General features: G+C 37.5%; 2 protein-coding genes across 4 annotated transcripts in view; one reads left to right on the forward strand and one right to left on the reverse strand.

The window, feature by feature from the left end:
- Window positions 1–26,852, reverse strand: KDM1B (lysine demethylase 1B). Of its 2 annotated transcripts, none has more exons than XM_041413268.1 (21): window positions 26,825–26,852; window positions 24,220–24,322; window positions 23,240–23,364; window positions 21,316–21,405; window positions 20,431–20,542; window positions 19,622–19,738; window positions 18,614–18,652; window positions 17,344–17,548; window positions 16,080–16,264; window positions 14,977–15,153; window positions 14,007–14,081; window positions 13,293–13,430; window positions 12,090–12,261; window positions 11,162–11,289; window positions 9,578–9,709; window positions 9,119–9,193; window positions 8,124–8,240; window positions 7,172–7,297; window positions 5,572–5,694; window positions 3,435–3,587; window positions 1–2,873 (listed from the first exon to the last, which is right to left on the reverse strand). In XM_041413268.1, exons 2-21 carry the CDS (start codon window positions 24,307–24,309, stop codon window positions 2,790–2,792), a joined length of 2,463 nt encoding a protein of 820 aa, XP_041269202.1. In that variant the 5' UTR covers window positions 24,310–24,322; window positions 26,825–26,852; the 3' UTR covers window positions 1–2,789. The 2 variants fall into 2 exon arrangements, with proteins under 2 accessions (XP_041269202.1, XP_041269203.1); XM_041413269.1 differs by lacking the exon at window positions 1–2,873 and adding an exon at window positions 3,750–3,843 and having other exon boundaries at window positions 3,445–3,587.
- The window catches only part of TPMT (thiopurine S-methyltransferase), a 33,277-nt gene continuing 10,202 nt past the window's right edge, over window positions 3,903–26,977 (forward strand). Inside the window, exons 1-2 of one of the 2 annotated variants that reach the window (XM_041413271.1) lie at window positions 4,569–4,605; window positions 24,231–24,332. The gene's annotated coding sequence lies outside the window, so the exon portion shown is untranslated. Of the gene's footprint in view, window positions 4,606–24,230; window positions 24,333–26,977 lie in introns of both variants that reach the window. The other variant, XM_041413272.1, reaches the window with a different exon arrangement.

A 26,977-nucleotide genomic window follows, 5' to 3' on the forward strand; every position in this document is an offset into this window, starting at 1 on the left:
CCATGGATAATTTCCAGTTTTATTCTGCTGCCATAACATAGTCACACAGAAGAACTGAAGTGTAACAGATCATGCTTTGCATTCAAATCTTTTTAATAACATTTCAACAAACCTACTCAAAGAAAACATTCCCCAGTTCTTTATTTGAGGGATTAAATTAAACACAAAATAAAAAATACGTACACGCTTGAAATAAATTTTAACATAGATATTAAAAAAAATTTGGGCAACATTAAAGAATGAAGTCTCAGAACCAGCCTGATGTTCTTACATATTTCAAATGAATGTAAATTAAAATGGAACATACTTATTTACTCCTCGAACTTCAGTGCAGCACAAAACAGTTTTAAGTGCCCTGGCACCAAAACAATATACAAATAATTAGTAGACTAGGCCATTAGTAAATTTACCATTTGTTATCAGTTTTTCTAATGCTGTAAGCGTGCATCATCTAAAGCCAAATGTGATAGTATTTCTTCACGTCCATCTCCCTTCTCTCGAATACAGCATTTATCTAGCTGCAAAGATGTAGCCAACTTGAAAACCCCAAGTACAAATTAACAGAACGACATCAAGCATGTTCATACAAACTTTGGACTGGAGAAATGGATGCTGAGCTTAACTTTCCAGACCATTCCTATCTAAAATGTGACATGTTTGTATCTGTTACTAAGCTAACTGAAGTCTTTAAGCAAGAGTAGCTGAAGCAGCCATTGAAGATAAGGTTTTGGGCTTGTAGTAATTAGCTTTTTTTTCCCACCACCAGAAGCTCCTCTCCTAATAATTTGTCATACATGATAAAGTGGGAAAGAAAGTTGGAACTGAAACAAACATACATAGATCTCAATCTTTGCTAGTTATGCCGTAAGTTGGCCTGTAATATATGAAATTAACAAAGTGCAAATGACTGCCAAAAGCAAAATTTGATATCCTGATTGTTTTTTATCATCAGAAGTCTTTGTCTTGTTTCTTGCAGCCTTCAAATTGCAATTTAATAATTGGAAGTACTTTAAAACTCTACATACCAGTATTTATGTAGAGGAAAATTATGAACAGTTACACTCTTCCTATTAGTCCATACAACTCAGCTTTAAGAAGCAGAACAGAATATATATCTGAAAAACATCTAGTTATATAAACATCTTCACCTTGTAAATTAGAGATTAAATAAAGGGTTTTAACAATATCACACCTACTCTAAAAACAAAATACTACATATTTGAAAAGAAGAATTGCATTTATTCAGAAGGACCTGGCTGGTGTTCAAAGCCAGGCTGAACAAGGCCTTGAGCAACCTGGTCTAGCGTGAGGTGTCCCTGGCCGTGGCAGCGGCATTGGGTCTAGATGATTGTTAAGGTCCATTCTAACCCCTTAATATCCTATGATTTTTCTTAAGGTTGCCTGTTGTTTATTTCCAAGGATGCAGCTTTAAGGAAATAAGCACTGTATCATTCTTAGATGAAGGATTAATAGAAGAGAAAATGCATGAGAATGGGGCAGGACAGAGTGAGCGCTTATGTTCATTTCAGAAATCACGACATCTACGCAGCCAAGTTACAGAGAAGAGATCTAAAAGTGGACTTTAATTTTTTTCATTAATACCAATATAGTGGAACAGTATTACAATAGGTATCCCAGTTACATCTCTCTTATTTCTGCTGAAAAATATTTTCCTCTCTGTCCCATGAAAAGGCTACTAGATAGATGTCTAGCTGTTACTGAATTACTCTTTCAAGTTGTTTTTAATAATACTTTCATAATAAAAGAAAAAAAAATAAACTTCAAGTCAAAGTGCAAGCCACCTTGTTTCAGCCCTTCATAAGAATATTAATATTTTTCCTCATTCATCTTCAACTTATTTTTTAATGTAAAACTTCAATGAGCTATTAGGAATGTACAGTCCTGCACCCCCCACTGTACAGTCAAATCAGCAGATACTTCCTCTATTCAGTCCAAATGAATCTGGAAGTTTCTTTTCAAAATAATCACAGCAATATGGTATTTTTAAGCTATCCTGTTTCTACAGAAGCAATGAGCAAATCTAAACTCTTAGCCTATTATTGTAATATATTTCAAAGTTTTTAAAAGTAAGCTAGAAGTTAATTTTTCAAGTTTGATCAGCTACAATAACCTTTCTATGATTGCACTGTAAACTGTTCCAGCTCTCTTATTTAAAGGAACAAACTTCATATCCCAAAGCCCGCTTAGTGGGTCCTAAGAATATGAAAAAATATTATAGAAAAGGTTACTGATTGCAGGTGGGAAAAGTGATAGTTGAATTCCTTCCTACATTAATCCTAGATTTTTTTTTCTAGGCTATTCAGGCTCTTGGAAGCCCGTTTGAACTCCTGTGAGCATAATCAACCTGAGAAGCACAGTTAGTGGAAAATTCCCATATCATTACTAACTGCCAGCATTTTTAATGCTATGTGTTAACTTAGTCTTGTTTTAATCTGACCTTCTGAAATGAAGGTTCACAATAGCATGACTTGAGCCATACAGAAGAAGACTCTTGACAAAAGACTCTCTTAGTTAAGCTGTGGCCGATGATTCCAATGTCACTCCTGCTAGTAATAGCTTAGCTGGAAAAAAGCCCCCAACAATATGTATCATCAGGGCCTAAAAATGGGGTGGGGGAGAAAGAGGAAAAGGAAAATGAAGACTTTATCTTCAGGTACCATATACTATTCAAGTACCACATAGGAAAAAGGCAGCAATAGGAAACTTGAAGATAGTTTTACCCACAGAAATCAATTAAAAATATATCTATAAACACAAAATTTCAGTACTCAAAATGCTGCTATTTTGCTGGCTTCTCGAACTCCACTCAAGTAAGCTCCTGTAACGGTCTGAGGAAAGTGCCGATTTGTGGCCTGTAGCAAAAAAGAACAAACAAAAAAAACAAAACCAAAAAGCAGAGAAAGAAAAAAAGTCAGTTGTTTCTAAAATTGACAGTACAAAATTTTAGTTTATAAAATCAGTTTTGTTTTCCTTAAGCATATACCTACATTTTTAAAAGCCATGGAAAACTCCTTAGAAAGAACATTAAAGGAAACACCCAAGATTTTTAGCAACTTCAAAACTTGCAAGCAAGTCAGCTACAAAAGCAGCAGTCTGTTCTGTTATGTGCACTTTAGTGGGGAAGGTTAAGTTCTGCCCCAGTACAGAATGCACCCTACACCTCCATGGTGCATTTGTTATGTCAGCCCCAAGTGGAGTAACAGACATTTTGACTAAAAATTCATTTTACTCCTAACCTAAAATATTTGGCAGACTTCCCATGCCCAGTAATGATATCAATAGAGAGGGTTCTGTGTCAAGAATCATTAGCATATTTATATAACAATATTTATATACTACCTCTACATTAATGGTGTTGGGTAGCAAGAGATGATCTTCCATAAGAAACTGCTCCCAGTAACAAAGATATTTACCTCACCAGCAAAAAAAACTTTTCCTTGTATGTCTTCAGCGATCATGTCATAAGCTTCACCACTGCCCCCGGTTTTCACAAAGCTGTACGCCATCTGCAGCCAAGGGTCATTGCTCCATCGAGTAACAAAAAACTTCACTGGGTCAGGAACTTCCTGCATAACCAAGAGAGAAGTTAAGCACTGCAAAGAAAAGTTCCGAATTGCACAGCTTTTTTTCAAACAGTTTCTAGTAATCTTTGGAGTATTTAGTATTATTAAGACACAGATTAGATCACATTCCAGAATTAAATTCCTTTTTTTAATTATAATACTAACCACAAAAATAATTTTGTTTGCTAGACTCGCCTGATGCCTGAAACTTCACAGCTGCACTATTCTGAATGCAACAGATCTGCATATTGTAATACACCTAGAAGTACACAAGAAAAAAAAAATCCCCTTAAAATTCTTATTCACATGCTCTTGTAAACAAATACAATACTGATATTGTTCAATATGTACATATGTATAATGTAAGCAATTTTTGTCTTGGTTAGGCATAATGCTTGTTAGATCTAGCTTGTTAAATCTCAAAATTAAATTTTCATTCTGGAGATAATTTTATTCCAATGGATCAATAAGATGATTTATCTAAGATCAGAAAATGAGCTGTCTTGAAAACTAGGTTCAGGGAGAAAACAAAAACCAGGAAGTCAGGGTCTGGCTGAGCCGCAACAAGTAATACTGTGTATTCTTTGTCACATTGCAGCATGCAAATTCCACAGATTTCTACCAAAAAGAGCCTGAATAACACTTGTATGAAGGCTTAGTCAATTTCTGCTGTGTCTGACTTTGGAGGAGCTCATGACAAGTAAACAGAAGCAGCTCTGCTTGCCTCTTGCACAAGGTCTGGTATCGACAGATAAATTCCATTCAGGCAGCACGTGAGAAACTCAAGCGATCAAAACAAGGACCAGCTAAATATGACAAGTTGTATGGATGTCCCAGAAGTAGCTCTGGTACACCCCTGAAGCTATTTTGTCTTTGAAAAATCCCTCTGCATCATCCTCAGGTGACTGAAGTTCACAACTAATGTAAGCCATCGAGACAGCCATGAAAAACACTCTTCGGGACCAGAGCAGCACTGAAACCAAAGACCCATTTGCTGCATTTTCATGAGATCAAGATACAGGTATGTGAACTTCCACTGCATGAGATTCTAGTAACAATACAGCCATTACCAAGGATTTGTTTCTAGGAATAGCTGAGTTTTCAGATATTGAACTTCTTCAAAGATCATTAATCCTAACATTTGAACCATCAGTAAAACTTCAGAGAGATAGCTCTGAACACAATCATTCCTGAGGATCTAACTGTTCTAAGTAAATTAATTGAGGCATTATTGTCTCTAGAGTGGAATGCAAATAACATTGCTAAGTGAGAGTGTTTTGCTTGCCCTAGATTTCCCTGATTTTCCTATTAGTTTTTATCCTAATGATGATCTGGGGGAAGGAAAAAAAGTAGAAATTTTTATCTAGTGTGTTTTTTCGCATTCAGGATGTAGGGCCCTTGCTAGATCATTTTGCCTGTAGCTCCATTCCAAGACAGCTGAGAAAGGGTTGTTAGTTAGTAGAAGAGAAATAGATTGGATTGGTTTGGGGGTGTTGTAATTTCAGTTGCCTTGGCATGGCAGAAGGCAGAAATCAATCAAATTAATCTAGCTTAAAGATCTTATCACATGTTAGAAGTGGTGATGACCAGAAAAAAAGTGACAACTAAGTAAGAAGTGTGTTTTGTGTTACTTGCCTAAAGTACTGCTTTTAATTAATTTTGCTTTTTAAAAGCATTTTAAAGGATGATAGTTTCATTTTAAATGATAGCATTTAAAGGATGATAGTTCAAAATAGATCATTCTATTTTCAGTTACATACTACTGTCCTTCAGAGAGATCTAAGATATTTCAATATACATTTTTCACACAAGAGACCAAATATTGTGTTTTTTAGAATGTCTCAAAGAAAACCTATTCCCTGAAACTGATAAAGAAAGAAAAATAGTTTTAAATGTCAAAGGTCTGCCTATACATCATGAAGTACTACATTTGAAAGCTTTATTCTGGTGACAAATTAATTAATCTCATAATAAAAGAGATTCTTACCTGCTCCTTAAACAGTTCTCGGAGTACAGTCATACACTGTTGCAGTACTTGTTGGTCATCTAAATTCTTAATGGTTGTCACAGCATCTCCGGTGACCACGGACATTAAAATGCTTTCTTTGCCCTAAAAACAAGACCTTATTAAGTATTTCATAAACAGTCTATTTTAACTGGTATTGCAAAGATATTTTCAGCTGCAAAGCAACTGTTGTTCTAGAGAAAAGTGGGTTTGATTCCTTGGAACAAAGGGTGCATATTCTACAATAATTATGCTCAAATTACCACATCTTCTGATGTCTTCTTCACAGATCTGGTACAGTCAGCCCCTTTTACTACTTGCTGAATTCACTGAAAACTTCCTATCTACCTACTTGAAGGCTGTACCCCAAAAAAATAACATTGATAGTGTTAGTCTTTGTGCACCCTCTTAAGCTTCAGCTTTGTGCCAAGCTTTCACCTTAGCTGTACTCCATTTCCAAAATATGGTGACAGAGAGAGACTATTTAAATACTAGTTAGATGTGGTTTTGATTAGACCAATACTCGGTTCTTACCAGCAGATTTTGGATCAAGAAATGAAAGGTCACGTCTACTGGTATTTCCTTCCACTTCATGACATCTGCTACCATGCAGAAGTTTTAGAGGTGAAGTGGTGAGTAGGGAAGAGCACACAGGTTCGGAGTACCTTTAAAGCACTCTGCCTCTCTTGTTTATGTAAGGCAATAATTCTTCTATTCCTAACTTTGGTAACTAGTAGAGAATAGCTATCAAGCAAATTAAGCCTTATATGTAGGATCTCTGGACAGCACCAGCACACTGAACCTCTTGTAGCATGAGCTTAAGAGAACTGGAGAGAACTCATTTAAGCAAATTTGTATACAGGCACAGATCAGACAGTAACAAAGCACAAACGTCACAGGATGGTTTCCTTTTGGAGTAAGACATCAGGTTACAAAATGGCCTTTTAATTGCTGCCAAGTAGTAAGCAGCAGCTGTTGTAAAAGTATGAAGAGGTACAACATAAATGTCTAATGTATCTGCTTGGAACTGGGAGGGAAGAGAAACATGATGTCAACCCACTGGTTTCAATTTGCTTTGAAATTCATGAGTATGAAACTGACTCTACAGATCTCAGTTTCATGCAGAACTTGGTCTTTGTCTTTCCTTCTGCTATTCCAAATAGTTCTTCAGACCACTGCAAGCCAGTAAGCATTAGTAAGTCAGCATGATCTTTTTAACTGGATTTTCAGCTGATTTAATAAGGGTACAGAGTCCTAAACTGGAAGTGACTAGTAGCCTTTTTCCCACATTAGCAGGTTTATAGTAAAGTATTACAGACTTGCCTTCAGTAGAGATTGAGAATGTACTTGCTTGTATACTAGTCTGTATCTGAACAACAGAAAACATTCCTATTTATTACAACAAAATATTGATGAGCTTTATCTAAATAAATAACACTGCTTCCACTGCTTTTAATAGTTGTAGATGTGTGGGCAGAAGGGTGGGAAGAAGAAAAAAATTGTTGTTTAGTAATTATTGCACCTAGATTTCAAACTGAATTTATGAAGGGCCAAGAGAAAACACAGTTGGCATATATCATACCTCTGGATCCATGTCATAGAAGACACTAAAGAGCCCACGTTGGCTAGAATTGGGTGGAACATGACCAAAAAAATCAGCTCCTTGAATTTTACTGTCCCAAAATCTATATGGAAACTGCAAGGCAATCTAGAAAGATATAGGAAAATGGTATTTAAGCATTTCATACCACACATCTCATAACAAGATATGGTATATGTTCTTCTAACATTTTCCTGTTTCCACTCATGTAGATACAGCTCTTCCTATGAGTGGGTCTCAACAGACAATATACAAACCTGTCCTCCAAGGGGGATAGGCAAAGAAAAAAAATGCTGGTGTCATAAATTGCAAATGCACAGAATATCAAATCCCCAATGGAAGTAATTGTGTAAAATGCTCAAGAAATTCAGCAGATTTCTTTGAAATAAATAAGCAGCATCCTGTACTTGGAGTTTCTTAATCTTGTCTTTAAATTTCAACATTGTCATAATCCTGTTTCTGGCATTACTTTGTTACTGTTTTGTTCTAAGCACACATCTTACTGGGGAGCCTTTCAGGAGAGGCTGTGTTTTTGTATTGGGAAAGGGTAGGAGATTTTACACTGATCCAACACACAACTTTCAGTATTCTTCATAAATACTTTATGAACTTACTAGGTTAAAATGACCTGAAATAAAGACATTATTGGAATTCTGAAAGATCCAAGACCATCATGAATCAAAATTAATAACTAAATATTTAAGCCATGAAATTCTTCTGTGAACAGTTTCTTTAAAAACACCATTAAGCTGTGAAATCTAAGGAACAGAAATACATGTGATCCCCAATAAGGTTTTGCTCTCCTGGGCTAGTGTATACAAGTAAAACATGTTTATGCATCATAAACCCTGATAAATACACTGCAAAAGCAACAGGGACAAAACAGCCAATGTTTCTATAAAAAGAAAATTAAAGGTAATATGAAATCACTTACTTTCTCAATGACTCCCGCTCCCAAACTATTAATGGCTTTAATTTTTTTTTCTGACAGTGGAGGATTAAACTGAATGGCATTTTTCTGAAGAAGGGCCAGTGGTACAGTCACTAGTACCTGAAAGAAATAGCTACAATCACAACAGTACCAAGATATGAATACAGCACTTAAGCCTCACAGCATCCTCCTAACTGTGGATCATGCTAGTAAGACTTGGATTATGCTAGTAGGATGCAGCATAATAATGCACCAGACATTTCTAGATTAATGTCTCGTTTTAGTTCCCATTAATGGGAAACACATGCCTTACATTCAGGTGAGAACAGATCCCACAGTTCACTGATCTTAAGTCACAGTCTGATGAACTGCTTGTACCACAGTGGCTAACCATGCTACCAGTACTTCAGTAAATGATAGTCAATGGCTCTCAGATTAACCAAACTGTCTTTTGTTTGAAATGAGAGATAGTCAGTGATTTGGTTTAGTTTGAATTCCTTCAGAGATTCCTTCTCTTTAAAATACACTTAGTAACACCGTTGATGTCAATCCAGTCTTTATCAAGTTTACGTATCATTTTAAAAATTACTGAAAGCTAAATTACTCAGCATGAAGAAGATGGGTATACAAAGAATAAGAGAGACTGAGAAGTAGGGGTTGTCAAATCCTGGAAATTTTAACATGATACACATGCTAAGGGGGGTAAAGCTGAGCAGGGAATGGAACTAGAAAACATAAATGTCACTTCAAAGACTGGATAAAAATATATTTGCTTCACTTAGTAGTCCTTAGTTTTTCAAATCAATTCATACTCAAATCTCAAGCATGCTCACCAAAAATTAGGCTCTAGGACACCCAAATAAAGGCCACTAAAATACATGAGTATTCATCTTTGCATGGGGAGAAAATGGACTAAATAGTATTCTGAGAAAGAAAATGAAAAAAGGACATGTACTGTGTGTTCTCTAAAATGCTTAGTCTTGAGGTATACTTGGTACCTTTTGTGTTGTCCACACTGTTCCATCTGCAGTAGTGATCTGCACTTCTTCACCAGAATAGTCAATACTCTGAACCTATCAGACACATTGAGAGAACGTACTACAAAATGTACACATGCAATGCAAATTCCATCAAGAATAGTTAAAATAGCACTTGTCAGCAATCTAGAAAGTGAACAACACATATTTCCAGAGAAATTCTGAAAGCCAAAAAATAGCCTTCATGAAGCTGAAAAAGAGAAATCATCATGATTCTAACATGTAAGATCATATAATTTAAGTACTGATAGTCCTCAGAGAGAATTTCAGAAATGTTGAAATTGTCCTCTTGGTTATTTTTAAAGATAAATTGAAACAGTCACAGGCACAGATTCACCTGGTCCCAAAGAATGCAAATACATGACTGGGTTTTTCAAAGCAATCCAAGACAGGCACTGCATCAGTGTTTTCCAGACTCACTGGGAAATTCAGTCGGATGTCCAGCCCTTCTGCCAACTTATCAATCACAGTTGAATATCCCACAGTTAGAAGAGTGTGATCTCCAGCAAACTGGGCAAAAAATTCATTGTGGTCCCATGAGCGTGCGGATACCTGTGGACAGAACACAACTGGCTGTTTCTACTGGTATGGGGACATGGGTACTATGAAAAGTTCCACAGTTTAGAAGAAGCCACCCTAGTCCCTTTGCAACTGGGAAAAGAAAGTGTATCACCAGAATTTATGGCAATGCTGACAAAATCAAAATGCTTATTTACCTAATGTTAGTATATAATATATGAATTGCTGGATTAAGAAAAGTCTCATGGGTTGGTCACTAGCAGGGAATTTATGGTTCTGCTTAGTAGAAAAACAAGGAAAAGAGTACAAAACTCCAGATGTATTGCAGTGTATTTATTTCAGTTGACTGTATCTAGCAAAGTAATCAGATTTTACAGCCTTAGGACTTCATATAAAAAAAGGAAATAGCTTATTTCCCAACATGAAGAGGAAAATAAGACACAAAAAAAACCCCAACTCGATGCAATTTTTCTGTCACTTTAGAGGTTGTTCCATGATACCTTTCATTGACCTTGTTCTCTAGCCCCTGCAACCTTACAGTTAGTAAAACAGAGGTATTTGCAGTAAGCAATTGCCACTTAGCAGTGAAAAATCTGAAACAATTCTCAAACTACTATTCAGATGCCAGTTCCTATCATTGTAAATGCATAAAATCAATCATATTTTGATTTTAAAATTGAAGGGAAGGTAGATTTTTGCATCATTCTTAATTCCCCTCGGCACTCATGGAATATGAAAATTTGACCTATCAAAATATTTTCCAGTGACTGCTTTGGTATAGCACTGTCTTGCAGATTTTTGTTATGTTCTTGTGTGCTTCTCAGTTCAGATTTGTGCATCTGCACATATCAGTCAGCTGTGCCACTGCTGCAGTACAATTGACACTAAATGTCTTTAAATGTAGCAACAGGACTGAGTAAACAATGCACTGCCAACAACGTGATACTTTTGTATTTCCTGGAGCTGCTTGGCCAAAACTGAAGTCAGGAGAGCAGCCAAGTATCAGGTAGCCAAGAGTACCTAGGAGTGGCGAACTGGGGCTCACCACCAGCAGGTTGGAACACTTCAGGCGTCAAATGCCTTTATTCTCAAGGTATGTAGCAGGGTAGAGAAATACCTCAGTTTCTGAACAGAGCTGAGAAGCAGACGTCACACCCAACATCTGAGGAGGAGTAACTCTTCTGTGAATCATATCACCCAGCATCTCAGCAAAATGCCCTGCTCCCTTTCTAACCATCTACTCTCAACTTCTGCTTAAAGAGCATCTCACTGGAAGCACATCAGGAGCTCCCATCAGATTAAATAAGGCAGTGTTGGAGTCAGTGTCTCAGTGCTTTCAAACAACAGGTTATGGGTGTAGGAATAGTCAGGAAAGCTGATTCTTCCTCTAGGGCCATAGAATGGATCAGGTGATTTCTCAGCGTTACTTCTGACTCTGTCTTCTGTGAAGCTCAGTCACTTCAGAACACAGCTGTCAAAACTCACCTGAGAGAGATTGCTGCCACAGGCATATTCCAAATTACTGAGATGGAACTGTAGTACTTTTTCTTCCAGCTCACTGAATTGGATACCAGACTCCTGAATAAAGGCTTTATAGATCTCTTGTATTTTTTCTATGAAAGAACACATTTAAAATAGGAATATACGACAATTTGTCAGAAGTGCAACTGCATTGCAACATGATGTTCCCTGGATCACAAGATTTTGATGCTTATCGCTAATTTGTACCAAGATGTTTTTCTTCTCATAGAAAAAAAAAGAAAAACAAAACTGCAAGATCTTTTCAGTGATAAAGTACAACTTTGTTCTGTACTCATAGGTTTCTGAGTGAGACAAGAGAGAAATTAATTGTTTAGCTATCATCAATATGCAGTTAAAGATTTCAGATAAAATACACTTTATGATAATGGAGGATCTTGCAAATAAATCCTGATTAATTTTTACAAAATCAAAGAACTGAGAAACTTGATCTAGGGCTCACTGAAGAATATAGGAGTTACTAATTCTGTCTTACAGAATCCATGCTGAAGAGATTTGGGAGGCAGACATTTCTGAGCAAGTTTATTTTTTGCTGTGGAGTTTGCAAGCTGTAAGTGTGGTGGGAGGCGTTACCAATGGAGATGGGACTATTCTTGCCAGCAGAAGGCTTTGATCAGGCTCTTTTTTAGGCAGATTAGTCAAAAAGCATAAGAGCTAAGTCTAGCATGGCCTGCTTCAGCCAGAAACAAGTCTTTTGAGCTGCTAGTGACACTAGTTATACTGAAAAAGCTACCTCATAAAACAAGATACAGTTGGATTTAAGGTCAGATAAAGAGCCACAGACTTCTAAAAACATTTGATGTAAGAGCCAATTTAATATAGAACTTTATGAACACAGCCAACATCTTCACTTTGCAATACATGTCTCACTTACCACCAAGAGGAACATCTTGATGTTGAGTTTTATCTTTTCTCCACTCAGAGACGACATCTAGGATGGCATTGAAATGAAAGTCCATACGTTTATCAATAGTGGGATCTGTTATCCTTCCACCTTCCTGGATCAAGTCACATTTCTCCCCTAGTTTGTGCATTTTAATGCCAAGCTTAAGAAAAAGACATTTTATTGCTTTTTTAAGTATAGAAAAACTACAGCATCCAGCATGCTCAAAGTTACTTAACCTAAGGTGAGTGCCTCACATTTAGTGATACAATTTAAAAATCATCAACAACTTTAGTCAGAGTAACTCTTGCTCTCTTCAAACTGGAATACCAACAATCCTATCTGTTAATTGTTCACAAAATTTTTTTTTCTACTTTTCCATCCTTTCCTTTATTGGGGATTCACAGAAACTTCCTCTGGAACTTTCCTGTCAGGCAATTGCTAGTAAAGAAATTTAGTCTGGTAATCAAACATGATGAACCAGTCTGCTTTATTTCTACCTCGATTTATTTTCTAGGTCACAATTCAAAAGTAAAACTGATTTGACACTTTCTAGTGTCTGAGGCCTAAACAGTTCCCTGAATTCAGGAATTGACAGGATATTGCTTGCCAGTTAACCACCAATGTTATTAACAACCAAGCAAAGAAAGAAATTATTTGGAATTAAACCTTGCTTTGCTTGTCCAACCTGCATCAAAACCACAACAGAGCTAAATTTGAATAAAGATGCTTTTGCATTCTACAGAGTCAATCCAGAAAAAATAGCACAAATATAGTGCTAATTTCTTCCTAGGAGCTTTTTACTTAGGACATGCTCCAGTGTTTAGAAGGCAGCAAAGGCAAATCCATGACAAAAGCAGTAGCCTCCCACAGTAAAGCCTTTCTCAGCCTTAAGGAAAGCTGCTGGAGACCTTTTATGTTACTATCTCTAGAAAAGAGGAAAAAAGTGGCTTCTTCTGGTTCTGAAGCTGGAGGCACCTTGCTTTTCTTTACATAATGTGCCTGATACCATTCTAGAGCCCTTCTCTGTTCCCAACTGTTATCAAAGATATATTAGCAACATGGAGTTTACTTACAATGCAGAACAGGATTTTAATCCTGTCACAAGAAAAGGACTCCCACCCTTACCCAGCCATGAGCTTGGCTTTAACAAGTTTTTCACTAGTGAAAATCATGACCACTGCAGGAACCCACTTGCTCACACATTAGTGCCACTGGGTTGTTGACACATCCATTGACGATTTGTGCACCTCTTCCAACAGTGACTCCTGTGAACGTCTTGTCATCCCACACTCGGCCACCAATTCTGTCTTTAGCTTCTAAGACAATGACCTGTGGCAAAGTGCAGCTTAGTAAATTGCAAGATTTAATTCTATTAAACATATCTGCTCAACTCCAGAGCAAAGGAGAAAACAAAACACAAACCCCACCCCCGCACAAGCAATCCAGCAATGTTAGCAATTTTAACACTTTTTTTCATTTCTGGATTATTTGTAGTTGATTTATGCATTCAAATCATCTTAGAAAGGTTACACTTTGGGATATACACATATAAATATAACTGTTACTTTAGAAACAATCCTAACAAAAATAAGCCTCCTTTTTTAAAAAGCTGAAGATTTACTTTGGAAATCTCAAAATTGGCATTTAAGGCATGCTACAGGCTATTAAACACAATGATCTGGGTGCAGTTGATATATAAAATATATGTTGCATGCTGTTTAATTTTAGATACAAATAAATGTTGGTTTTAAACAGCAGGTTTACTCAGTAAAACCCCAGATTAATTAGGGTACCCTGTACATACATATTTGTAACAAGAATGTAGGCTTTTTCTTTTTGATGGACAACACTTTTCAAAGAGAGGAAGTCTGATATTTTTAAGTAATGTACTCTAAAGCGTCTTACCTTAACTCCAAAGTTGTGCAGTTGTCGGGCTGCTGCTAATCCTGCTGCACCAGCCCCAACAATAATAACAGATTTCTAAAAAATATTAAAGTATTTAAATAAAAATAGTTAGACATAAAATAGAAATGGTAATTTCACTCTCATTTGCTAAAGGCAAATATGTTTGTAGGTTTCAGAAGTCTAGGCTCTCTTGTCATCTAAAGTAATCTGTGATAACTTTTAAAGATGGCAATGCATTTAATATAGAAAAAAGATCAGTGGTAGCTTTGAAAATTGTTAGTTTTTAAGGACTTCAAAAGAAGATGCCTCAGGCTTTTTAACAGAAAGAGCTGAAGTAGCAAAAAGTAACAAAAGTAGCAATCTATTTGAATTTAATCAGACAAGAAACATACTTACCTGGTAAAGATTTCAATTGGGTTGACCCGTAAAAACTATTTTATAAATGAAAAACATCTACAAATACACTTTCCAAACATGACTTAAAATTTCTAGGAGATATCCTGTTACAGAATACAGTAATTTTATAAGTTTTGGGTGCTATCTAACAACTTGCTAGTCATAAACATGTTCCCTCTTAATCACAGTTCTTGCAAACCAACCTGGAACAGCAGTTTCTTTACCTATGGAAGCAGAGGTGTATTATAGGAGCCACAGAACCTGTATATTTTTCACACAGTTCCCATCCATTTGAACAGCACATGGGAAGCACAAACCCATGGAAATTAATTCCATAGATTTTAGTGGGAAAAAATCTTTTTTGGAAGGAGTCTAATTGATGTAGTTTCGATACCCATTGAAGGCATAAGAGAACAATGTTAAAAACTTTCCACATATTAGGTTTTAGATGTAATTTTACCTATCATTCCATCCATTCATGTAAATGAGACAAAAATTCAAAACGAAAAGAAATATTGCAAGCACCATGTAGTTTTATAGCATTACAAATACAGGGATTATTACAGCAACTTACATTGTGGTATTCCTTAGGAAGAAGGTATTGGTCAGGGCTGACTGACAAAATCCCTGTATTAATTAGCCCTTTCCTTGTCATAAAATACAGGATCCTCTCCATTTCCTGTACACAGCGGATCCGCACAAGCCCCCGAACAATTATATGATGGATACATTTTTGAGGGGTGAGAGCCTCCTGCAAAGAAGAAAGGAAAAATAGAAATTGTTGATTTTGTAACATTCCATTTATTCACATGTTTACATAATATTAAACTGTAAACCAAATGGTAAAAAATTATGCCTCAAGCTTCTGAGAGCATTTTAAAAGAATTTTTGTGGAAATTTCTTGTTAGTGAGCTTTACACAGTAAGTAACAATTTATTAAGTAAGATTAACATGGAATAAAACCAAATGAGTCTACAAGTGACTCCATGGTATGTTCCATTAGTACAGGAATGGTATTGAAGCAGATTCCCATTTACAAAATGAATCTACATGGTGAAATGTTCACAATAGCATTCTAGTAAAATCCATTCCAAAGTGGCATTCTGAAGGAAAAGGAGATTAATATCCAAAGCCTTTCACATAAATGCAGACATCCCTATCAAAAAGCATTTGTATGTGAAACTTCAGGAGTTCGACTGATGGCAGTGCCATAGGCTTAGCCTAAATAAAAAGACAATCACTTCCCTGTCCAACAATCAGGTTTAAAACAAATCAAATCAAAAAGCACCAAAAAACACTGTTTAGACGTGTTCAAGCATCCCTTTACAAAGCTCGGCAAGCACTGTAGAGTGATAATAATTTAAAAACTTATGATTTTTACTGCAAAAGAAGCTCCTATGCGGGGGAAGGAAGGGGAAAGGAAGGGGAAAGGAAGGGGAAAGGAAGGGGAAAGGAAGGGGAAAGGAAGAGGAAAGGAAGGGGAAAGGAAGGGGAAAGGAAGGAAGAAAAATTCTCAACCCAAACAAGCCCCCAAAACCCAGCCAATCTTAGAATGGATTTTCAAAAACATGGGAGAAATTTTTCTGGTGCATAAGAAGACATCCAAGAAGTGAGTTCCCATACCAGAAAAGCTGCTATTATTTTTAAACAAACAAATTAGCTATCAGCATCTCTTACCTTGCAGTTTGTGTACCACAAAGCCAAAATCAAGTTTCTCAATGCCAGGTACATGGTAGGGTCTCGTGAATATTCTGGGAACTCATAGAGCTCATCCAGTTCCATGACATCTGGCCTCACACAAAGTGCTTTCCCACATTCATTGGGCTGGTAAAAAGGCTGGAAATACTTGTTCATGCCTGCAACTGCATAAAGAACACACCAGGAATTAGTCATACTCAATCAGATCTTCATTGTGTCCTTCTCCCTCTAAAACAATCCACTGACCTCACACAGATAACAAGTAAGGAAGCTTTCCAGCCTCTAGGAGCCTCCAGAATGATTTCATTTACATGGCTCTCCTCCCTCCTGCCCTCTAGGCTGTGCATTAATTATTGTCCTGCTGCCTCATGGGTAGACCTTGGACCTGTCAGAGCTGAAGTTTTGTCAAAGAAACAATAACTTTTCATGGCACTCCAATGCCATGAGTCCAACAAGGAGTAGGACCTAAATTCAAGTCTGAGGACTAGCATCACTGTACAGACTCAGGCAGTACTCTGAACTCCTTTCTTCTTCAACACCCAATACTGCCCAGAGGGAGTAATAATTATTCATCTTCCACGTTCGGTATTGGCAGCTCTACGTAATGAAGTTTTCTGTTAAACAGATATAACATCTGTTGAACATACAAACAGATTTATTTTCAGCACCTAAGGAGAACAAAGCCTGCTAAGACAACACAGAAGCTGAAATTTCCTCAAAGCACTCTCTCTGAGATGAGTATGACAATCCTGAATTACCTTTCTCTACACCTGACCTATTCTGCCAATCTGCACTCCCAGGCTGTCATTAGCGAAAAAAAAGAAACCTAAACAGAATCTGAATGCCTTAAGAAATCAGTTTCTTTTCTTCAAAGCCCCAAAGATCCATGATATAAAAACTAGCAGAATCCTAGGGTTTTTTTGATAAATCTTCATTTCCTTAAGAATGCAAACAGTCTTTAAGTACCCTCATGGTAATTTCTTCTTTCTGTACACAAATGACAGTGGCACACAGAAAGCCTCTGCAATCTGTGCTTACTCCCTAAAGAAAAGCTGTAAGAAATGTATTACCTTTATCTTACAAACAAGCAAATGGGATCAAACAACAGAGACTGTGTATTAGTGACTGCTGAGAACAGAACCAGTGTTCTGAACCAGTGGAATTAATATTCCTTATAAACTCGGTTATAAGACAAAATGTGTCACACCTATTTAGGCAACAGAGCCCTGCAGATGGCCCTTACCAGTCACATTAGGCACACTCTTTAGGTGCTCTAACTTCACAAGGTTGGATTCACCAGGTAACCGATTAGTGCTGGTACAGGATGGACTCATGCCCACGCAGTCTGGATAATATGCAGCTAGAAAGGGAGCTGCCACACTGTCTTTCAGCAAAGGAGGGAGTATGAGCATGGAGTACCACCAATGGTCTGAAACTTCAGCCACTCTCTGGCCAAGCGGAGAAGTGAAGGAAAGAGGGGAGAAGAGAACATGTCAGTACTTCAAAAACGTTGGAAAATTAACCAATTTCCCCCCTCCCTCCAAAACTGAGACCAAAAAAGCACTAGAAGTACCAATCTCAGAATTGCAAGTCATAAAGACATTTTCTCTCCCTCTTTCCCCTTCCTCAGCCTGACACATGGAAAACCTGTAGTATTGATGTCTTCTCAGACATGGAGCTGAAACTTCACAAACTTCATATCATGTGGAAAGCAAACAAATGAAACAGGCCATAACAACACATCTATGCCTTATCAGGCCCTTTATAAAACATTTACAGTCACTTATGCATCCAGAAATCTGAACCTAGAACTAAGTACACACTAACTGATCAATTTAATTTAGATTCTGCTATCCCCATCAAAGACCTTCTAGAACCCTAAGAAGTGCTAATGATTCACCCTTAATTTAGAAGTCAGACATGCATCAGGGAAACAAAGCTTCTACAAGAGTCAACAATAAGCTTGAATGTGTTCCCTGTAGAAGTATCCTGTAGAACACATAGAAGTACCTCAGGTACACTTGTGAACATGGCTTATTGAACATAAGTTTATATGAAATCAGAACTGCAAGGTGACGTGATCACAAATCCTTTGAAACACCAACATACATCTTGTATGTACATTTTGTATTACAAGGGAGAGGAGAGAAAACATGCTTAGGCGTTCTCTTGCAGTCTTCAAAAAAGTGAGACTAGCTTGACTAAAGATAGAAACCGCCTGAAAGACACGGAAATTTTAGGATGGGGAATTTTACTTGAAAGCTGGCCACTGAATGCTATTTTGCCTGATCAAAAATGAGAATTAGGAGTAAACTTTGAGTCACAGGCCATGACTAAAGGACACCGCGAACCACTTGAAAGCTACTTAGTATGGTAAGGGAAAAGAGGAAAATACTGACATAAATACTGACATAATTGGTCAAAGAAGCAAAATAAAAAATGAAATAAATATGCCATGCTTTAAGATTGCTTTCATATTCTAGGACAAATGAGGAGGAACAGCCACTACTCACCAAGTCCTCAGGCATGGAACATTGGTCTGAGCCCTCAGTCTGAAAGAAAAGGGAATGGTATGAGAGCTGTTCTTAAGCTGTATGGAAAAAATTAAGTATAAAGCAAAATAATTTTCTATGGCATAATTCTCTAAATTTAAAAAAAAAATTTAAAAGTGCTTAGTGTTAATCTTCTGTAGTAGACACAACTGTTAAAAAAAGAGGTAGAGAAATGTGTAGGTTAAAAACACAGCACACCATAAAGCAAAAGCACTCTAAAAAATGTTTCTCATTTGTTAAGTTTCTACTGATCAAATATTAAAAGATACATTCTATCCCATAAAATGGGATAGAACACTGAAACAAATGAGAAAAAAACAACAGAATTTTATAGAAAAATTCTGGAAATACCACACATTTTTCCAGAGCAACTCTTTTAGTCTAGACTATAAAAGACAGTTTCTTATTTATTTTAAGAGTATCTTTATCACAGGGTTTCAAAATTAAATGCTGACCCTTCAGGTTTTCATATGGTCATTATTTTCATGCTATGTTTCTTCATGTTGTAAGTGCCATGATTCTATGGCACTTTAAGGACTCTTTCAAATTTCAGGAGTTATCTTCATGCCAAAGCTGAAACTTTTTATGTAAAGTTCCATGACAGACTTGATAGCAATTAGGAAAAGCTCATTGAGCTTTTCAAATGCTTTCCTCAATAATGAAAAAAGACCACACAAAACTGAAATGAGAATTTTGGTGTATTTCTATTTTGTACATGCTGGTAATAATCCCCTAGCTGAAGGATTTTACAATTGACTGTGCAGACAAATCTATTTTAGACACTTCTTTCTTGATAGAAAACAAAAATTCCAAGCAGCATGTAGACCTGCCACTGTGCAGCTCTCCAGGCCATCAGACTTTCATTCTGACATTAGCGACACTGAGCAGCAAGCAAGACGAAATTAATTTCTGCAAACAAGAAATCCCAACTTGTTAGGTTTCAATATGAGCAAAACTGTTGTGTGGTACCTTGGTGGAATTGTTCAGTTTCATACCACATCTGTAGGCTTTTGCTATTTGTGGTGTCAGCTGGATTTCCTTTGTCAGCTGACGCCATTTACCACATTCTGGCTTTGTGCACTGCACCTACAAGTCAAAAAACAAACATGTTTTTACTTGCTGCTTGTGATTACAGATAAGATTAATGCAACTTAAATAACCAATTAGAAAGAAGCCAGACGTGGGAAAGTTGTAAAACATAGTTGTTAGATACATTCTTGTGTAATCATCAGGTAATATTTGATCTACAGAAATATTCTACCCATTTCTGCAAAACTGAATTTCTGCACAGAACCTAAGGCCAAAATTAATTCAATTCCCCATTACTATGATCTTCGGTAGACTTTGCAAACATTACTTCAAAAATACATTCTTCATCACTTAGAGAAAAAAAAAAAAAACCAAAACAAACCTCTAACAAAACACCACTACCACCAAACTTTCTTCCATTCCCATCTTTCTTCTGCTCTTTTAACCAGGGAAATAACCTAATTTCAAAGTCTTTCACACTTATACTTTTCCTGCCAAATCTCATTCTACCTGAAAATCACAACTGCTGCTTCACTGAAAAGTAACAGAAGATTGGTCTTTGTAGGGCGTGGAGAGAGTCTCCAGCAGTGGAGGAGCTGATCAGAATTTTTATCTTGAGCTTTTTCACAATCCTCTAATACTAGGGGGAAAAAATACAAAAACTCAGCTGACCTGCTGCTTGAACAGCAGAATATCAGAAACACATCAGAACATCACATTCCTATTAAATAAATCACCTTTCACCTTACCCAGTAAGGAAGCTGTTGATCAGCCATAAAGGCTTTTGGACTGGGCTCACTTTTACCATTGCTGGTCCAAATCCTTTTCCAGGCAGTGTATTTCTCATAACCATCTTTATGGCTAAGAAGTAAGAGAAAACAGCAAACAGTCAGAAAATTTAATATCTAGTTCGCTTCAAGCAATAGCAGTTACTCTAAAATTGAACATTTTCTATAAGGACAGAGAAGTAAGTCTGTAGAGAGCACTCTATTACTGCTGTTAAAAGGAGAGAATCATGCTTCTTATGACAGCAATCAATTGCATCCTGACCATTATGTCCAGTGGCTTATGAGCACAATTCCTGGTATCTAAGGCCTGGACTGAGTGATGAGTACTGCTAAGCACATAAGTACACAAAAGCCTGGGTAGAGCTGGATGTAACTCCCACTCAAATGGGAAGGAGCTTGGAGCTGAAAGCACTCTGTTAACCATGACAAGAGTCTTCATGGTCACTGAACTGCAATAGTTAAACTGATTTCTAATTGCTTTTTATTGTACTGCTTTAGAGAGGCAAGGTCTCCGAAATGCACAGTGTAAAGTGAACTTATAAAGAAAAACACATTTACTCATAATTTAAAATTCTCTGACATTGTTTTTAAAAAAGACAAAAGCTCCAGGATAATTGCAAATACACAAACCAGCCTGCCTAAACTAACTAGTTTTGTTCACGCTGCCCTGTTGAAGTTGATTAGCCCATACAACACCTGCAGTTTTATCATCAATGTCTAAGCCTCATTCTGAGCAAAGCAAGCACAGAGGACCGATCTTTGTATTATGTTTATGTGCATGATATTTCAACAGCTGCCAAACTTCAATAAGCTTTGAAAGGGCACAACCTTAAGTGATAAATTTACCTTCGGTAATAGTGGTCAAAACATTCATTGCAGAAGTGTTCCCCACAGGACAAATGATACCATCTAGACGTATACCCATTTTTTGCACATCTGTAATCCAGGAGACATAGAAATAGTTTTATAGTACATTTAGGGGGAAAAAAAAATCATTGGATTGACATTAGCAGGTTCTAGAATGGGAACAAAATATTCAGAACAAGCCAGGGCTTTATGTTACATTCATGAAGGCTGAGTTACACATTGCACTACAACCATACAAATAACAATAAGGTCATTCCAATTGTCTCAAACATTTCCAGTTTCCAAACTAAGCAACACCAGATGCAAGGGAAGCAAAGAGTACACAATGTGCAGTTTTATAGTTGGTCTGGCTTTCAGCAGCCTCCCTCTAACAATGGTCAACTGAGCCTGTCTTTAGTACTCTATAAGCAGGCATTTCCTGAACATGAAACACTGAATATGTGCTGTGACACACCAAGTGCTTTGGAAACGTGTAAAAAAAAAGCTCCTCTCCACAAGAACTTAGAGCTCCTTTACTTTGGTGTATTTTCTTCCAATACTAGTGCAGAGTTGGGAGGGATCATTTAAATTAGCATCTTTCTTGTACATGTGATCAACTGATTCATAAGTCAATACAATGTTCTGTCCCCAGAACAACTGACAAAACTATAAAGGCAAATCTGAACACAAAACAGATGTTTCCTATTTTTTTCTCATGTACAACTTGTGATTTTAACCCAGTGAGACAAAACCCTAAGGAAGCAGTTATGCATTCTGAGCATTTGTTCTTTACCAGTCTCAAAAAGAAATATCCATTACAAAGATTACATTCATCAGATAAAGCAATCATTCTTCACTTAGAATACTCTCATTAAACTCAATTATATTATTCAAATTAAATGCACAAAGTAAAAACCAGTGACCTAAGTTACTAACTCAAGTAGCCATGAAATGAGCTCATCTCAAACAGATAAAGTTGAAAGGATGTACTTGGGGGGGGGGCGGGGCAGGAAAGATGAAAATCAAAATATTAAAATAATAATTCAAGAAGATGAGTAAGCAGTATGTATTGTTTCCTAAATAAAAACTGTAATATCACCAATGCTGATCTCACAGGTGCTCACGTCCCAGACAAGTCTCTCAGGCACCTGCCAAAACACTTGGCTTCTCTATGACAACATCCAGAATACATTGACTTCCTGCCACCAAAGCACAATACATGAATATAACTAAATGAAACATACAATTAGTTTTATTTATTTTTCAGTGCTATAAAGAAGGAAAGTTTGTCTCAATTATCAGGGTGGGAGGAGTGCTACGTAACTACAGTGTGCCTGCTTCATAATGAGGTTGAACATGTGGCCTATTACAGGTATATCTTGCCAGTATTATGCTTTTAAAATCACCAAGTCAGAATGCGAAAGCACTTGTGAAAGTGCAGAGGAAGTGTACAAGAACAAAAAGTTCAGATTAGTATGACTATCTCTCCTATGACATAAAATTTCAAGGCTAGAATCTCACCTCAGACTGCAAGGCATTCCAGTGAAGGAGTGGTAAAGATTTTCTGCAGTAAATTATGGTTTCATTTTCCATCTTGAAAGCAAGTTTAGCTTTCTCAGATTACACTAATATGCTCTCACTTTCACAAAAGCAAGGCATGTTCCAGAGGACACCATTAATAACATAAATAAGCATAACCCAAAGATACTCTGTATCTGAATTAGCAACTTGCACAGGAGAAAGTTATGGACAACAGGAATAACTTGTGACATTTTCTTGGCACCTTAAGACTCCTATTAGTGGTATCTTTCAATTCTCCCTCTACATTTAGACATGAAGGAATTTTTCAGAATATAATTAGAATCCTAAACTTCAGCTGCAGATTTAGAAAGTCCAGGAAAAATGCAAATAAAAAGTAACAAACCTTTCTGCTGCACTGGCAAAGCAAACAGGACATGTTGCTGTGCATCCAGCTTTTTCACACTTTCTATATTTCTTCTCTGACGCTTCATCATCATCATCTGCTGCTTCAGCTGCTTTCTTCTTCACCTAATAAAGAATAGCTGGAATCTGACCATAAATGACACAAATGCATCTTCTATAAAACAGCATTCAGACAGTTTTGCAGCTTGTGAGTGGCATCCCGTAGTTAAAACAATCCTAATGAAAATCTTTGTAGCCACTGTGAACTAGCTGCACCATGAAACAGCTGTCAAATTAGGTCAGATTTTTCCACTAAAAAAAAAAAAAAAAAAAAAAAAATCCCAAAGCCCATAGTAAGACTGGAAATATAATTTATATCTAAAAATTTCTTGCCTTGGTCTAATTGATGGCACTGAAGAAATTATAAGCAAAGCTTCCACTTTAAATAGTATTTTAAGCTCCATCATGTGTTAATGAGTCAAGCCTCATGCATTCATTTTATTTCTCCTTCAGAAAATCTCTTCTTTTAAAATACTTATTGGTATTAATTACAAGTAGCAATCCTATCTGTGCCTCAAATAAAATATTAGGGTAGGTTTTTTTGGATAGAGGCATTTTTTTGGATACAAAACTGTATACCAAATGTCTCTTCTGGGCATCAAAGGTAATGTGTATTATGCTGTTTTAGGTCTCTGTGTGGACGGGCAGACAGCTTTGTCTGACTGTACAGAAATCTGTGATTGTATTTTTAACACATTAAGTACTTACGGGTTATATAGAATATTTATCTTTTCTGAATATTTTTTGCAAAATGAAACACTTGACCTGCTTATTCACGAAACTAACTCATTCTTCTTCTCTGTGGATAAGTAGTCTAGGACCTAACTTACCCACAAGGAAGCCCACTTTCTTTGCAAACGTCAACAGAAAATGAAAAATAGCAAAGTACAAACTCACATGTTTTTAAATTATTATAAATACCTGTCTTCCAGAGCTCCTCACTGGAAGGCTGTCTGGAGACTGATCTGAAGAACATGCCTTTTTCTTCGTTCGAACCCTTCCCATTGACATTGTATTGTTAGATCTGAAAAAAGGTAGGCAACAGTTAATTAATTTAAATTGCTTGACTTTGCAGAGCTAATCACAGCCAGTCACATTACTACTTTTCACAGAGTTACCTAGGTAAGAGTCTGTTCAGCTTGACTGTTAATGCGAGAGGAAAATGGGAATGAGGCATTACTGGAAAGGAACAATAGTACTATTTTAAACTAAATTCGTTGTTAAGATTAAATCCCTGAGTACCTCTTGACAGGCTATTCCAGATCAGCATATCCTGGATTTCAATAATCTGATTTGCATTACGTGAAGACCTGGACTGGAATTTGGGTTGGCAAAGTGAACAGACATCAGCTCAATGCTGATGCAAGCATTCAAATACCACTTGGAGTAACACTCATCCTGCTAACTACTGATTTATTGGCAGCAAGAGATTTGCACTGTAAAGCACTTTTCCAAACAGTGTACTGAAGAGACATTTAATACCAGATGAGCAACCAGTTCCAAGACTTGCACAACCTCCTAGGAAAAGAGATCAGAATTTGAAGTCTGGACTGCCATTATATTGCACCTGTGATTGGAATGTTACAAAGTTTGTTGTTAGGTATTCTACAGGACAAAATAAAATATTTACAGCATGAGAGCACTCTGTAGCTGTCTTTGACTGCATTGGCAGGAGCACAGAATGGACCACAGTTAACCACACAACCTGGAAACCACAGGGTGTGAGAAAGTATGATGCAGAAATATGAAAGCATATTTAAAATCAAAGGCATTCTTTTCAGAGGGAGTAAAGCACAAAGACAGCCTAGAGGAAGAAGTAAATCTAAAGAGTGCTCTACAACGTACATAAAAGTGGAAATTAACCCCTTGTACTACAACACTGCATCATGAATGTTATTTTGTTGTAATAGGGATCAGTTTGTAATTATGTTTTTGGGAGCGTTTTTTTAATACATATATATATATGACACTTCTCAAATCTCCCTCTTTAAGGATGTAATTTCCTTATTCAACCTGTCAGTGATGGACAAGGCAGGAGTATCTTCGTTCAGAAATTCCATTAAAAGTCAAGGTAACAGGAGGAGAGTGGGAATTTTTACAAAATTTTATATTAAGCTGATTCAAGTCAAGTAAACTGTTGCTTCATGCTCCTCTCAAGATAGGAGAAATTATACATGAGAGGAAGAGAAATCACATGAGGATATCTCATGAGAAAAATTAGTTCAAAAAACCCAATACAAAATTAAACTTTGTTTCTTGCATGTATCAGCTCCAATTACTACTAGCCAGAGGCAGGAAAAAAGTTATCATCAATCTCTATTGATCTCTAAAAAAAAAAAAAAAAAAAAAAAAAAATTAGCATCACTTACCACTGTATGGGGGTGAATGAGGTTGGAGAGTAAAGAAAACCAACCAGTTTCATTTACATGAGATTTCCCTAAACTGCTGCATAACGCCCCAGAAAATGGTGGCTTTTTCCCCCTAGAGCTTTCTTTATCTATCAGTGGCACAACAGTATCTCTCTCTGTGTCACCTAATATTCTGATGGTAAGTAATTGTTCTGACACGCCATGGTCCTTACAGCTGAGGCTTCCAACTGAGCAAGGAGTGCCAAGCAAGGCACCAGGTGAATAATTTTGGTGACCATCAGGTGATCACAGTCTGCTGCTGCTGTGGGGCCCTTTTATCTAAGAAGGTAAAGAAGAACATGAGAATTTTGCACTATGTATGTGGGGAGTAGAAAAAGTGTCAATTACCAATTATTAGGAAGTTTGGTAAAAATATTTCAGATTCAGAGAGGCTGCCCATTTTGAAAGGCCGAGGTCAGTTTTACAGAATTGCAGACATATTTTTGCTCTTGCCCCTTCACAGGGGCAAGAGGGAGGTGGTGAGAAAGGGAGAAAAGATCAGGTGTATGATACTTTGTACCCACTTCCCCTGACAAACCAAAAAAACACCCTCCCAAAAAACCACAAATTTTTATAGAACAAACTAGAACAAACAAACACGGCTTACTCTACCAAGCTTTACATGACTTTGCATTCTATCCTGTGGACATCTTACTGACTGAGAAAATAAGCCCTTTAAAAGGAGAGGGATGCATAATACGTGAATGTCACATTCAATAACGTTTCATCCGTCTGTAATGCGTGGCCTATATCGGAAAGCTTTGTGGGGTTTACCTGCACAGTTGGCAGCAAGTTTGTCTTTGGGGAAGAGGAAAAAATTAAGAGGAGAAACCACACAGACACACACTGTCAGAGACGGGGAGGAAGCGAGAGCAGCCTGATTAACACGGCGAGTGCACACACCTCTAAAACTCAGCCCGAGTCAAGCGGCGGCGCCCAGCCCCGCCGGCCGCGGCTGACAGCGCCCGCCCCGGGCCGCGGCAGTGACAGCTGGCGGCGGGCGGGGGTCCCGAGGGGCACCGCCGGGGCAGCGGACACCCGCGGCTGGGCTGCCCCGGAGCCGGGCGGCGGCGGTCCCGGCGGCAGGGCAGGCGCTGCGGTCGGTGCCTGGCACTCACCTCGGGGCAGGGTCACTCGGGGGCCGGAGACCACATTCACGCGTGTCCGCGCCGCCTCCTGCTAGAGCTGCAGCGGGGAAAAAGGGTGGAGAAGGGGGAAGGAAGGGAGGGAGTGAGACGGGGGAAGGAAGAGTGAAGCGGGGAGGTGAGGAC

This window comes from Onychostruthus taczanowskii, unplaced genomic scaffold (genome assembly GCF_017590055.1).
Source record: "Onychostruthus taczanowskii isolate IOZ18803 unplaced genomic scaffold, ASM1759005v1 scaffold40, whole genome shotgun sequence".
NCBI lineage: Eukaryota > Metazoa > Chordata > Aves > Passeriformes > Passeridae > Onychostruthus > Onychostruthus taczanowskii.